The sequence below is a fragment of the Podarcis cretensis genome (assembly GCF_951804945.1).
Source record: "Podarcis cretensis genome assembly, chromosome: 5".
Taxonomy (NCBI): domain Eukaryota; kingdom Metazoa; phylum Chordata; class Lepidosauria; order Squamata; family Lacertidae; genus Podarcis; species Podarcis cretensis.
In genome coordinates this window covers 39,923,131-39,936,402 of record NC_137174.1, presented here as the reverse complement: position 1 = coordinate 39,936,402, position 13,272 = coordinate 39,923,131, and the positions used below count along the sequence as shown (strand labels likewise).

Sequence of the window (13,272 nt, the reverse complement as noted above, 5' to 3'; positions counted from 1 at the left end):
TCAGGGAAAGCTCTGCTCTGTAAACCACCAGCAGTTGGTGGGTATAAAGGCCCATTTGCTTTTCAATGCTCAGAAAGACTGTGAAAGATTGTCTTTATTATCAATATTGTCTTATCCCCTGATCAGAGAGCTTTTTATGTGCTGCTGCTAACAATAGTTGATGTCCGGTATTAATCTGTGTTTTTGATTTATTTTTATTCATTGTTCATTATTGCATTGAGGCCCTTTCTGTGCTCCCACAGCAGTGTATAAATGCTGAAATAAATATATCCCCCATCATGGTCATATTGTGACTATTATGTGGTTCAGGAGCACAATGGTCTTGATCTAGCATGAAACAGAATGCCATGGAAGAACAGAGTGTCATTTCTGAATGTTTCTTGATGTAAAAAAAAGGTTTTGTAGATGAAAAACAAGCACAGCAGGGCTTAGACTCAGGTAGAATATCTCTCCCCAGTTAGTTTTTGTTTTGCTTTTTACTGGCAGGAAGCTCAGTGCAATGAAAACTGGCATCACCCCTCCTGAACTGCCGTGGTTCATTGTTTTGCACAGGTAGATCAGGTGTTGGTGACAGCAACCTCTGTGTTTGCCACATGGCACCTCCAGGTCTCCTGGTGAATCCTTTGGGGCTTTGTGGGGGATACTTTTCTATGCAAACTAGCAGACATGGTAGACAAGTGTGTTTACAGGCACACGTCTGGTCCTACAGGTCTTTAGTGAGAGAACTACAGCTGACAGGTAACATTGTTGATTGCCCTGTAAAGTCTGAATGGGCCCTGTGAGGTTTGAATATACACTGTTCTGCTACCAGTAAGGACTTTAGCACTGCTATGTGCCGCCGCGCAATGTGAAATGCCATCGTGCCTTTATGTTGTGCTTCAGTCATCCAGAGCGAAAGAAGGTAGAAAGGAAAGAAAGAGAAACCTGAATTCAGTCCTAAATGAATCCTCAAATGTTCCAAGGACTTGAACTGAGAAATATATTCTAGCTGCTAGCAATTCATTGGCCTGCACCGTCCAAAATCTTACAGCAGACAAAAAGAAGAATGGGAAAATGTTTGTAAGAAGTGTAGAGCCCTTACTGACAAGTCACATTCCCATACCTGATAAATGTTGTGGCGCTCTCTAGTAGGCAGTACAATATAGAAAACCATGAAAATGGATAACTTCTCACAAAAGCGACCTCTTTTCTCCATCCTGTGGACTGTTGGATTTGAACAAAAACATCCATTAATAGAAGCAAGAAGCAGCAGCAGATGCCATTTCCAGTAGGTTTCAGCTGTTGTGCAGTTGCTTTCCATAGATCCTGCAACTGATTTTTATATCCTTTTATATTGCCATCTGCTTGCTATTCTCTCCTTAGGAGCAGGAATGGAGAGCAGAGTAAATAGCATTACTATTTAAAAATACGCTCCAAAGTTGAGCTCCCTTTTGATATGCAAGGTTGGTTTTCCTAATGTGAAACAGTTTAATTTCCCCCTTTCTCTCTCTCTCTTGGAGCCCCTCAGCAGTCCTTTAAATGTCCCCTGATACTCTAGATTTTGTATAGCAGATAGGTATTTGTCATTCTATTATAGATTCTCTTTCTTCTCTTCGCTAGGGCAAGAGGATAAGTAAACTTGTGCTAGAAACGCGTCTTGTTCAGGTTCCTTAGAGAAGAGCATATTCTAACATACAGACACTAAGCTGATAACTTGCCATGCCAGATGCTGGATTTCACACATGGTTTAGCTTCCTCTTAGGGAACATAAAGGAGCTAAAAGCAATCTGATAAAGCATCAGCCACCTGCAAACAAGTTTCAGAAAACCAGAAAAGAAAAAAGAATGTGTGTTTAGCATCCTTTCCTGCTGCGCAACAAACCTGCTGCTTAATACAATTAAAAAAAAAAATCATTTCAGCATAAAAAACCCCAGATATCTCCAACTGAAAAAAAGCACTCTAAAAAAGAAAAACAGCCCAGGTAGATGCGTCCATAAAAGTTTATAGATGATCATCTGTACCATTTCCGTTTACAATGAGTGATAAGGAGGTTGCTTCCCTTAGCATTTTGTATTTTTATTTTCTAAGTAACGGCGCCAGTGTCTAAGCAATGTAAACATTATTGTTTATGCCGTAATGGAAAGTCACAAGTGAAGCTGATCCACTTTCATGTTGAGAAGATTAGTGAATAAAATGCAGAATTAAATAGCCGAGGGCAGATCTGGCCAGATCCAAAACCTAGTTGCCATGACTAAGATGAGATTCCCAGAACATCAAAGGTCATTGTGGACGTGAATTGTTTCCTTCATGTTAAATACAAAGAAAAGACCCCCCTTTTTTGGTAAAGCACATGTAGATTTGCCTTTTTCATCAATGTGTATGGAGAAGTCCTTGTGGGGAAGGTTCAAACCCACACCACTGTGCCCAGAAAACCTGCTGAGCTGAAGTGTAATTTTTTCTCTTAAGAAGCCTAAGAAAACATTTAAACACACACAGTGGAATGTTGTCAGGGGACTGCCATCGGAACAGGGGAGGGAGACAGGGGGGCCGTTGGGATACAGAGAGCCTCTGAAACTCCTGAGGAGCAGTTCCTCTTCCAGCGATGGGAAAAGCCACACCTCCAGTGAGGAAGAGAGGGAAGGGGCCAGCCAAGAGAAGAGAGGGCTCGAGGATGCTGCTAAAAGCCCCAGCATCTCACCTCACCAGGCTGGCCAGGAGGGAGGCATGCCACTTCCGTCCTGGGGTGCTAAAGTTCTTATGTTGGGGGAGAAGCCGGAAGGGGCCACTCCCAGATTCTGCAAGTGACTGAGACGGACATGAACTTGGTAGATCTGCGCTGTAAATAGTTTGTACAATAAAACCTGTAAAAGACAGGTTGGAGTCCTGCCTGGTTACTCACGAGCAACCACCATCAGCATCTGACAAATGTGAATGGTTTTCATTTACTTTCCCCCACAATTATAATCTTTAAGCTTCAACTCCCAAAGAATCTAAAGAGTGAAGAAGGAAAAAATACATATGTAAGAGAATGAATCTGAAGATGACCTAGAAATCATTCTGCCCCAAAACAAATCATTCAGCTGGCAAATATGGGCACTAGTTTCAGGTGTAGTTCAGAGCTTGAATTCAGTGAACTTTATTAAACTGAACTAGTTTTGTTCCAAGCACTGGTATATCTGTAGCCCTTAGATAAAATGGATTGTTGGCTGATATTTAAAGGATGTGTGTTATGGAACTGATGAACAAGTGGTTTTGTCCAATTGTGATTCTTACCAGGAGGAGGATGATGAGGCTGAAGAGGAGATCAATGGAGTCCTGTCAGCAATTGCCAACAGTTGCAAGGCTGATAAGATTAACAAGGCTGATGCAGACAAGCTCACCAAAACCTCTAGAGGCAGAAAAGAGGAGAAAAGTAAACACAGCCGGTGTCACTCACCAATGGCAGTGATGAAGAGACTCTTCTGTATATTTGACTGCTTTCATGTTAAAAACCCATACCACATAGACAATTACGCCCGGCTTTCCTTCCCATTATCATTTATCATAATAAATGTTTTTTACTGGGTTTATTATTTGTATTTCTAAACTTTTGAAAACCTCTCATGGAATAGTGTGGCAAGTGTAGCAAAGGTGCACAGAGTTATGTCAGGGAAAAGATTTTAATCTGCAGGGCATTACAATATCAAAAGAAGACTGTCATTTTATTGAGTAGTTTTTCTGTTGAGTTTCTGGTTAAATTACTGTCCACCTGTTAAGACTACTGTAGTATAAAAATCTATTGCTGGTCATCTGTTAAATGACTGTATTTTTTAAATTGACCTCATTTTTAGCATGCATTTTCCTATTGTTCGTAACATTTACTGAATGGCACAACACTTTTTTTAACTACCTGTAAAGCTTTGTAAAATTGAAATTGGCATAACACTAGTGTGAGGCTGTGATGATTAATATGTTTGAAAATTAAAACAAGAAGGAAGTGTTAACCTGCCCCCATGCCACCTGGTTAGTTTCAATATCTTATTGCCTTTGGCATTGTCAATAATGCAGAGACTTTCAAGGATGTTATGTAACAAAGCTCTATCAGTGCCAATTAAATGTTTTCACAAAACAGTAAAAATCAGTATGTTAAAGTTTGAACTTATGAATGCAACCAGCAGAATACGGAATTTCACACTAAATCCTTGTAGAAAACTACTCCAGGTTTCAAGAGACTTATTTTTAATGAATATTTGGAAGAATTCTGTGATGGCTTTTGGCGGAGAAGACACTAAAAATGGATGCCTTTCCTAGATGCAGTCTCCACAAGGCTTAAGCCTGCATCTTTTCTTTACTGGGATTTTAAGTCTGATGGTCTCAGTCCCCATGCTTGCAGGCCCAGTTCACATGTCAAAGTAAACAATAGTTAACAATTTACCATGGCTGTTTCCCCCTCCACATTAGCACCCAGAGGTAGCAAACTACAATCCCTGGCTCATTGTTATATTCAGCTTGGTGGTCACTGTTTGCTTTGCTCAAGGAAACCATGATAGGTAAGCCAAGAACAAGCCTTGGCTTATCATGATGGCTTGGAGCAAAAAAAACAAAACAAAACAAAAAACCACTAGGCCAAGACTCAGGACCACCATACCTGCCTCTGCATTCAAGACACCACCACCATTGTTCTCTGCGACCTTGAAATGCCCACCCAATCAAGTGGAAGAAAATATTAGAATAATTATTGGCACATTTGTTGGGCCCCTTCCTTTTATACACTATTGATGGAGGCAATTAACTGTTCTGTCTTCTTGGTTAGATGTGTGGGTGGCTTTAGATGGGAAAACCACTCTATTTAGGACAACTCTGGAGGAAGGCCGCTATACAACCTGGCACGTCCCCCAAAACAATTTAGATGAAGCAGTTAACAAAGTAAACATTGTTACAATGTTGATAGGATTACTAAGAAACTGTTGTTCTTTCTCTCTCTCTCTCTCATTCTCACTGTGTGAGTGCACGCACACACACGTATATATTCAGACCATGGCATCTCTTGAACCAGAAATACTTTTCAACATTATTTTAAAAGACATACATTATCAGATCGAGTGATTTAAATTGCAATCCTGTATTCACTTATATGGGAATAAGTTCCATGGAATTCAACGAGACTTACTTACAAGTAGGTTTGAATAGGGTAGCAGTTTTACTGTGCAATGCCTTTACTGATTTTCAAGCCCCCCCCCCAATAATAAATATTTGCTTTTTAGATTACCAGTATGTCTTTGGAAGGAAGTAGTAAGCACTACCAACTAAATTCATGCCCTGAAATGAAGAGGTCAAAAATGGGTGCTTGGGTGCATCCTATAATTTTAACTACCTATTATTTTAACTACCATTATATAATTAGTAGTAATAAAGTTTCAGGTAATTAATAGAATTTCACATATTGGCTTTCTATCCTCCTCCAAGAAAGCCAATGGAGCCTGCTGGTAAAATGCTTATTTAACCCTAGCATCTGATTGACTCTGGTCCGCAAAATGCTATGATGTATTTGTTCACCTTTAAGTTTCCAGAAGACTTTGCTGCAACAGGCTTTAAAAATTGTTATTTTAAAAACTTATTATTATATGTATAAATCCACCTTTCCTGCCAGGAGGTCAAGGTGAGATGACACTGGTTCTCAACCCTCCATTTTAGTCTTACAATAACCCTGTGAGATAGATAGTATTGTCATCTTAATTCTGCTTGTGCATTTCCAATAACCTGCCTAAAGAAAATCCAGCACTGAGTGTTTTCTTACACACCTTACATTAGTGCAATACATCATCTGAATTCTAAAAACTTGCAAGAGATCTTGTCAAACAGGGGTGTTAAAGGAATATATAGTTTTATAGCAGGTTTCCTGGAAAGACCTGTAAAGGGACAAGTTAATAATGTTAAATACTTGGGAGTTACTTTTCAGTCCACTCTGTTCCAATCACTTCATATTCAAAATATTATAGCGGATACACTGAATATTCTAGCTGTGTTATTGAAGTAACTGGGTTAATTATTAATATATTTTATGATAAACTTAGCACATTGCTATCCCTAAAAAGGCCACATTTGTAGGATCAGCTTAACACCAGGAGACAATTCAAGCCATCTTGTGGGGTTTCCCATGAAGAATGTCTTGCTGTGAACAGCAGAAAATCTGCTTGGCTAATTAAACGGGTTGTTCCATGAATTAATTATTGCAATATCGTTGGTGAATAATTGAAAGATGATCTCCTTACTGTGCTGCATGGGGATGATATAATAGTTGCGTTCTTATCTGCAAAGAAATGTAAGAATTTGTGTTGCCACTTTTACAAGGAAATCAGATGGATCCAGTATACAGAGGGCTGTTGCATGTGCTAATTTTTCTCCTATGGAGAATGCCTTGAGTGTGAAAAGGCTGTGTCTGCACCATTCCATCTATAGACTGGGCTTTGTACCCAGGGAAAATCATGCATGGCTGCTCATGTTTTGATCACTTTTTTTCTGATACCAGTATAAATCTCCTGTGTTAGAAAAAGCAATATGTGGCATAATATACTAATCAAAGGAACCAGATTCCTATACATTCACATGTACAGAAGGCATGACATACTGACAGGTGGACTACAAATGTACAGTGATCAATGAAGCAGGGCTGTACGTAAAGCCAAAACAAAAAAGAAAAGTTGTTTCTGATGGACTGTAGTTTATAAATCTTATGTCACAATAAATCTGCTTATTTAAGGTGCCATAATACACTCTATTGTGTTTTGAAGGAAAAATCTATACCAATGAATCTAGATCAACAGCACGATGCGAAAGCACAGGCATACAATCAATATCAGCTGTAGCTTAGGCACATAAAGATAGAGGAGGGCAGAGCGTTGCTATTTCATGGTGACCATAATAAGAAATGTAGCCAGAATGAGATTAGGCTAGAAAAGGTTAAAGGTAAAAGTGAAGGACCCCTGGATGGTTCAGTCCAGTCAAAGGTGACTATGGGGTTGCAGTGCTCATCTCGCTTTTAGGCCGAGGGAGTCGGTGTTTGTCCACAGACAGCTTTCTGGGTCATGTGGCCAGCATGACTAAACCGCTTCTGGGACACTGTGATGAGTGCCAGAGCGCATGGAAATGCCGTTTATCTTCCCGCCACAGCAGTACCCATTTATCTACTTGCACTGGCATGCTTTCGAACTGCTAGGTTGGCAGAAGCTGGGACAGAGAAATGGGAGCTCATCCCATCGCAGGAATTCAAACCAGCAACCTTCTGGTCAGCAAGCCCAAGAGGCTCTGCACTTTAGACCACAGATAAGGAAAGAGGAGCCAAATGGGAACCCACATGCACTGCTGGGTGGCAGAAGATTGGGCAGCGTGTTTTTGTCTGAAACAAGCAGAACAAGGGAAATGTCAAGGAAGTAACAATTTGAACTGTCTTCTGCAGTGTGTTGTTGTTGTTTTTTAATAGTAATGTTAATGTTTTTATTCATAAGTTACCCTGACAGCTTTGGCTGAAGAGCAGCTAATAAATAATGTAAACAAACTAAATAAATAAGCTAGAATTTCACATTCAGGACCAGCTTCAGCTGAATTTTCACTGAGGTGGTTAAAAAACTAAATGTATGGGCAGCAACACTTCAGACTCCCAAGTTGTTGAATGTTCCTTCACACATACATGAATCCCTCACTTAGAAAATTAGCATGTTAATGAGGGAGGTATTAGGCAAGCCTTCTTACTGAGAGTCTTCTAAATGGATTTTTTTTTTTTTTTGTAAAAAAATGGACAGGCATTCAATGGAACATGACTATTAATCTCAGGGTCTGGGTTTGAGCCCCATGTTGGGCAAAAGACTCCTGAATTGGACTAGAGGAATCTCGTGGTCCCTTCCAATTCTACAGGTCTATGAATCTATATGAACACATCTCCCCTTGCTGCATTAAGTGGTATAATCCAGTCTCTGGATTACTAGTGTGTTGTGAATTGGGTGCCTGTCTGCTCCCTCCTGCCCAATGGCAAGATTTTTGGGGAAAACACACCTAATAAATAATGATGTTTCATCAATATTTACCTCAGAAAGAATCAACAATTTTCTCTCAAGAGCAGAAGAGGGCGCTCTTGGATCAACTGTTGCTATGTAGATGTGGTTTGTTTTCATCTTGGTGTATTACATCCTTGAATGTTTTCTTCTTGCTATGTATTAGATTTAACAAGTTGCCTCCTTTTCATATACTAAACATTGCAACCTCTCTTTTCAGTCTACATTGTGAGTGAAAGATTTGTTTTGACTGAATTAGTTCTTTAGCTGTGCATTGCTGCCAGAGTCCTGAGGAAAACTCGCTTATTTTATACCCACCAATGAATCTGGCTTTGTCATGATCACAACCAATTTGTGTATTTGCTTTTCACAAAGATTCCTTTGTGCTGTTAAGGGTAGGAAGTGAGCAGCACAAGTATTGGAGACAAAGAGGGTTTTGAGGGGACAGGCCTCCCCACCCACAGCAATTAAATTTGCTTTTATGTTTGCACAAGCAACAATAGAAGTTGATTAACATCCATCTAATGATGAAACAGCATAGCATTTTAAAAATAATCCCAGCATAGCAACCTGGAACAAAATCAATATCTGGTATTAAAATGCACTGAATCATTAATATTATGTAAAATGATAGCATAGCTAAAGGGGGGATTCATATAGTGGCTGACACTTAATACTAAGGCTAAGCAAATGTGGAAAGTGCTCATTCTGAGTTTTTAATATGCCACAGACTGAAGCTCATCCGCCCATCATTGTTATTGCTTTTGAAAACTTCCATTTTGCTCCAATGTCTTCACCAGCTCCCTGTTGTTCTACAGCCACAAGATGGTGTTTTATATCCTAGAGATTTTTTGGCTTGATCTCTCTCAGAGACCACCTCCTCCCAAGAGCCCTATTACAAATTAGAAGGTCCACCAAGGCTAGCCTCTTAAGCAGTGCTTTTTTTCATTATTATTTTTTTAAAAAATGTTTCCAGGTACTCTCATTTTCCTACTCATATTAAAATACTTCCCCTCAGTGAGGCCAAACTTAGAGGCACAAATTGTTTAGGGGTATGCGTTCCCCTGCGTCCCCCCAGGAAAAAGCGCTGCTCTTAAGTATACCACCTTAAAACAAGTACAAGCTAAAACAGCTTACAGAATAATTGTGAGGCTTACCTGTGTGTGCTGACCAGAGTTCTGATGGGAAATGTTGAGCTCTTCCCCTGCTTTAATCACTGACACAGTACTGTAAATATTGTTTCACACACCCCAGTCTCTGAATGTTAAGAGACTTCAGGGTTCCCAGCATATATTTTAAGTATTAGTTGCCTTGAAACTGAGGATTTTGGCATTTCTGTGATGTGTTTGTTTACACGTATATACAGACTGAGCATAAGGCTAAAGGTATATATATGCCTTTGCCTTTGCCAATCCAGTTGTTTTGGACTATAAATCCCATGAGCTCTGCTGGCTGGGGTTGATGGGAGTTGTAGTACAAAATATCTGGAACACACTAGATGCTTAATCACTCCACCAAATCCTGGTCCCTATCAGATTTCTAGGGGACCCACCAAAGCCATGGCTTCTGCCTTTTTCAGACCCCACTTTCAGAGCTTGCCAGTTTATTGCTCTTTCACACAGGTAACACCCCCTCCAAACAGGGGAAGGAAAGGGGGAAAGGCATGTCCCCTGTTTAGTTTATGTGGCAACAAATCACCTGTACTTGGCCACCTATTTAGTTATGCAACAGCCCTCCCTGCTGCACAAACACATTTGCCAGGCTAAGCTTATCAACTTTTATCAGTCTCTTTTCACAAAGAGGTGGTGGCAAAAATTGATTTATTCTAAGCCCAATCTCATTTCAATGTACAACATATTAAAATGGCTGCGGTATGGAAAATACACAGGGTTTGTTCATTCCAAACTGGAGATGTCAGCAAAGGTAACAGCTACATGGTGTGGGGGGACAGAGACAACTCAGCTGGGATATAGGTCCAGAAGCAACAACTACAAACGCGAAACAGGAAGCTCTGTCCATAAGCAACCAAATCTCGCTCTGAACCCCAAGTCCTCAGCTGTTCCTCCATACAGTTACATAATTATTCCTCCATGACATTCCTGGCTTTTTCCATCCACAAATACACTGATCAAATGTCCAGCCAATGGCTGTGATTCCCATTCCTTAGCCCCTCCCCTAACAAAGCCCTTTTATTCACTGCCTTACTCCTGAGAATAAGGTTCCTTTAAATATATAACTGATGTGGCCAGGAAGCCCATATCCCTAATTTCAGGTATAGTGAGAGAAAGATACTCTGCATATGTTCAACAGCATTTCATTAGCATCCCATATGCAGGCACCAAGAGCTCCACTGCTAATCCTTGACCTTCATTAAGCTCCCAGGAGTTCCTCTGAAATCGTAATGCAACTGAGGTTGTTGTGCTGTTGGCTGCTTAAAATATATCATTGCCCTCTCAGCAATATTTTGCTTGGCCTCCTATTTCTATGGGCAAAGAGTGGCAGAAATCGTAAACATAACATCTTGTCTTCATCAAGATTTTACAGCCACATCATTAACGCTAGGCTTTTCCTGTTTTGCACTCACTGGCATGCTCCGAGCATCTGATATGCCCTTTCTACCCAGAAGCCTCCGCAAGTTTGGCCACCCAGTCATGGGCTGCCTCTTCATTCTATGTCATGCTTTTAAGAATCACACACTTTGGAGTCCTACTGGAACAGCCAGCATGTCTCTTTCCTCTTTGCCAGCTGTTGCTTTGCAGCTGTTGTGCACCATAATCACCCAGATCATCTTTATTTAGTGGAGTCGGACTCCCCTCTAGAGACCTGAAGTTTGCTGCAATGTTCCACAGGAATGAGCTAAGAAAACTGGGGAGAGACAAAAACACTATTCAAGTGGCAAACAGTAAACATTGTTAGGACAAGTGTTATACGGCCAAATCAAATTTGTATATGCAATTTAACCTTCAACTTACACAGCTTCATTTCTCTCCCCAGTGGATGTAAGCATTTTGTTTGCAAGAATATACCAGCGCCAGCCTCTCTCTGCACAATCCTTGAGAAGTGCTTTTTTTGCCTGGTTGGAAAGTTTCCTTGAATTGTGATTATGCCCTTTTCTTTATTTTCTTTTTATTTTGCTTAACTGGCTGGAGAGGTTTAGAAATATGACTAAATCTGACTTTAGAATTAAAGACTCCCATGAACCCAATGAGGAAGATGTCTGTTGCATGTCTCTGCATGATGCATTGTCGTGAATGTGTCAAATTTCTCGATATGAATTGCAAAGGGGAATTTTCCTTTCAAGATGTGAAAATCAAAAGGTTTGCAAGCCCTTATTAGTGACCATTGAACAACTTAATCCAGTGCTACCTACTCTGAATGATGGTGGGTGGTTACTTCCAGCCCTGCTACCTTAGATCTTTTCGATGGGAGAAAGAGTCTAGAGATGCCAGTGCTAAAACCAGGCACATCTGTGCTTGCAGGCGACAACCCTGATCAGAACTGCAGCTTGGAATGTCTTCCTGGCTGTGAGGTATTCTCAGGCTCAGGAGTAACCCAGTGTGCTGGTCCCAGGGGGGTTACCATGCAGCGAGGTCCGTGTCCAGTGCGGGGTCAAGGGTGTGGTGCGTAGGCTGTCCATCAAGGCAGAAGCAGGGTCCAAGGCAAGGAGTCGGGAAGGTCAGGAAATCTGGCAGAAGAGCAGGACAGGGTGCTGACAGGAACAGGTTACCAACAATGTTGCTCCCGCAACGTGGGACTGGGGCAGACTGGCTTTTATCTGCCCCGAGGCATAGGGCGGCCCCAGTCCACAGGTGACTTGCCTCTCCTGGCCTGGAGGCGAGCACTCCTCCTACAGGAACTTAGTTCCCTCCGCCTCTCTGCCCTGAGCCTCTGCAGCTCAGGAGAGGCTGGAGGGTTACTGGACCCAGAGGCAACCTCCTCTTCCCCTGACAGGGCTGAGAGTGGAGCACCTGCAGGCAATGGGTCCTCCATCACCTCCGGAGCCAGAGCAGACTCAGCTGGTGCCTGCACCTGAGGATCCAGCACAGGTGAGGACCCTTCAGGCTCAGGCCCCAGCCCCGGCTCAGCTGGTTGTGGAGGCGGGGACTCCTGTGCAGGCTGGGATTTCTCAGGTTCAGCCTCTGACTCCGAATCCCAGGCCATCACACCCAGCAAATGAGGCCTCCTAGACAAGGGGGTAGCAACGTAGCTAGCCACTTGGGTGCCGGGTACGGTGCGCGCATCCTGCAGCCAGGGGTGGGGCTAGCTGCTCCTGGGGGCGGAGCACGCTGTGTGGAGCCTCTCTGCCGCCTCTCCCTGAGCTGTAGGGTGGCCGAGGGAGAAGTGGAGGGCAGACACAAGTCCCACACTGCCATTTCAGGCAGCACAGAGCCTGCAGGTCCTCAAGTCACCACGTCACTCCCAGGAGAGGCACGTGGCTCGGGCACATTGCAGGACCCATGGTGTGGTCCCCAGTGCCAGCCATGTTTCATTATGTTTGTTGACTGAACTAAAAAGTTTTGTGAGCCCAATTTTTTAATTTTTTTTTTTAAAAAACCTCATATTTTTGTCAATTTGTCACCCCCCCTCAGTGACGACACCTGGGGCATACTGCACCCCCAACCCTCTTCCTCCGCCCCTGCAAGGGAGCTCCCTCCTCTTTAAGCTAGGACCTTGCATTGGTAATAAGGTCTTCCTAGTTCTAGTGTGGCCCTCAGGGCTGACTCCTGGCCTTGACTCAGCCTTTATAGAGACCAGGGACTGAGCTGAACTGATATATATGTGTGCTCTACCAGCCATGGAATATGGTTCCTCCCCAAATGTATGCTTGGTCTGGTCTCTGAGTACATCATTCATTGTTTCCCAGCGTTACCTTGGAAATCCAGCCAGCCTAGTTTCTGAAAGGATTATAATAATTTTAGTCATCATATCTATTGTGTTATGCCTCGAAGAAATCTGGCAGAAGCATAATGAGAAGCCCGCAAAATGCCATTTATGTGCTGCCATTTTCTAATTAATAGAGAAGCTGCAATGTTGCCTTAGGAAGAAACACAGCATCAGAGGTGAAGTGAATGAATTTTCCTGTAACAATTCTTCACAGATTAGCGAGTAGAAATAGCCAAATGAAGGAGGCTAGCTATAATTGGCTGTTTGTTATGCTTCCTTTATTATGGCTTTGCTAGAGGTTTAAACAGCCCTTATCTAAGTTAACAGTTTTAATTTTTGCCCATTCACTAAACTCTGTGTGTATTTTGGTTAGGTTTTTGTA

General features: G+C 42.0%; 1 protein-coding gene across 2 annotated transcripts in view; it reads left to right on the top strand.

Annotated features, from left to right (window-relative positions):
• Window positions 1-4,483, top strand: part of LOC307217346 (gamma-aminobutyric acid receptor subunit pi-like) — a 44,093-nt gene extending 39,610 nt beyond the window's left edge. For both annotated transcript variants that reach the window (XM_079978455.1, XM_079978456.1), the window contains exon 10: window positions 3,256-4,483. In XM_079978455.1, coding sequence (XP_079834581.1) covers window positions 3,256-3,564 — 309 coding nt within the window. In that variant the 3' untranslated portion in view covers window positions 3,565-4,483. The remainder of the gene's footprint in view (window positions 1-3,255) is intronic.
• The last annotated feature ends 8,789 nt before the right edge of the window (window positions 4,484-13,272 follow it).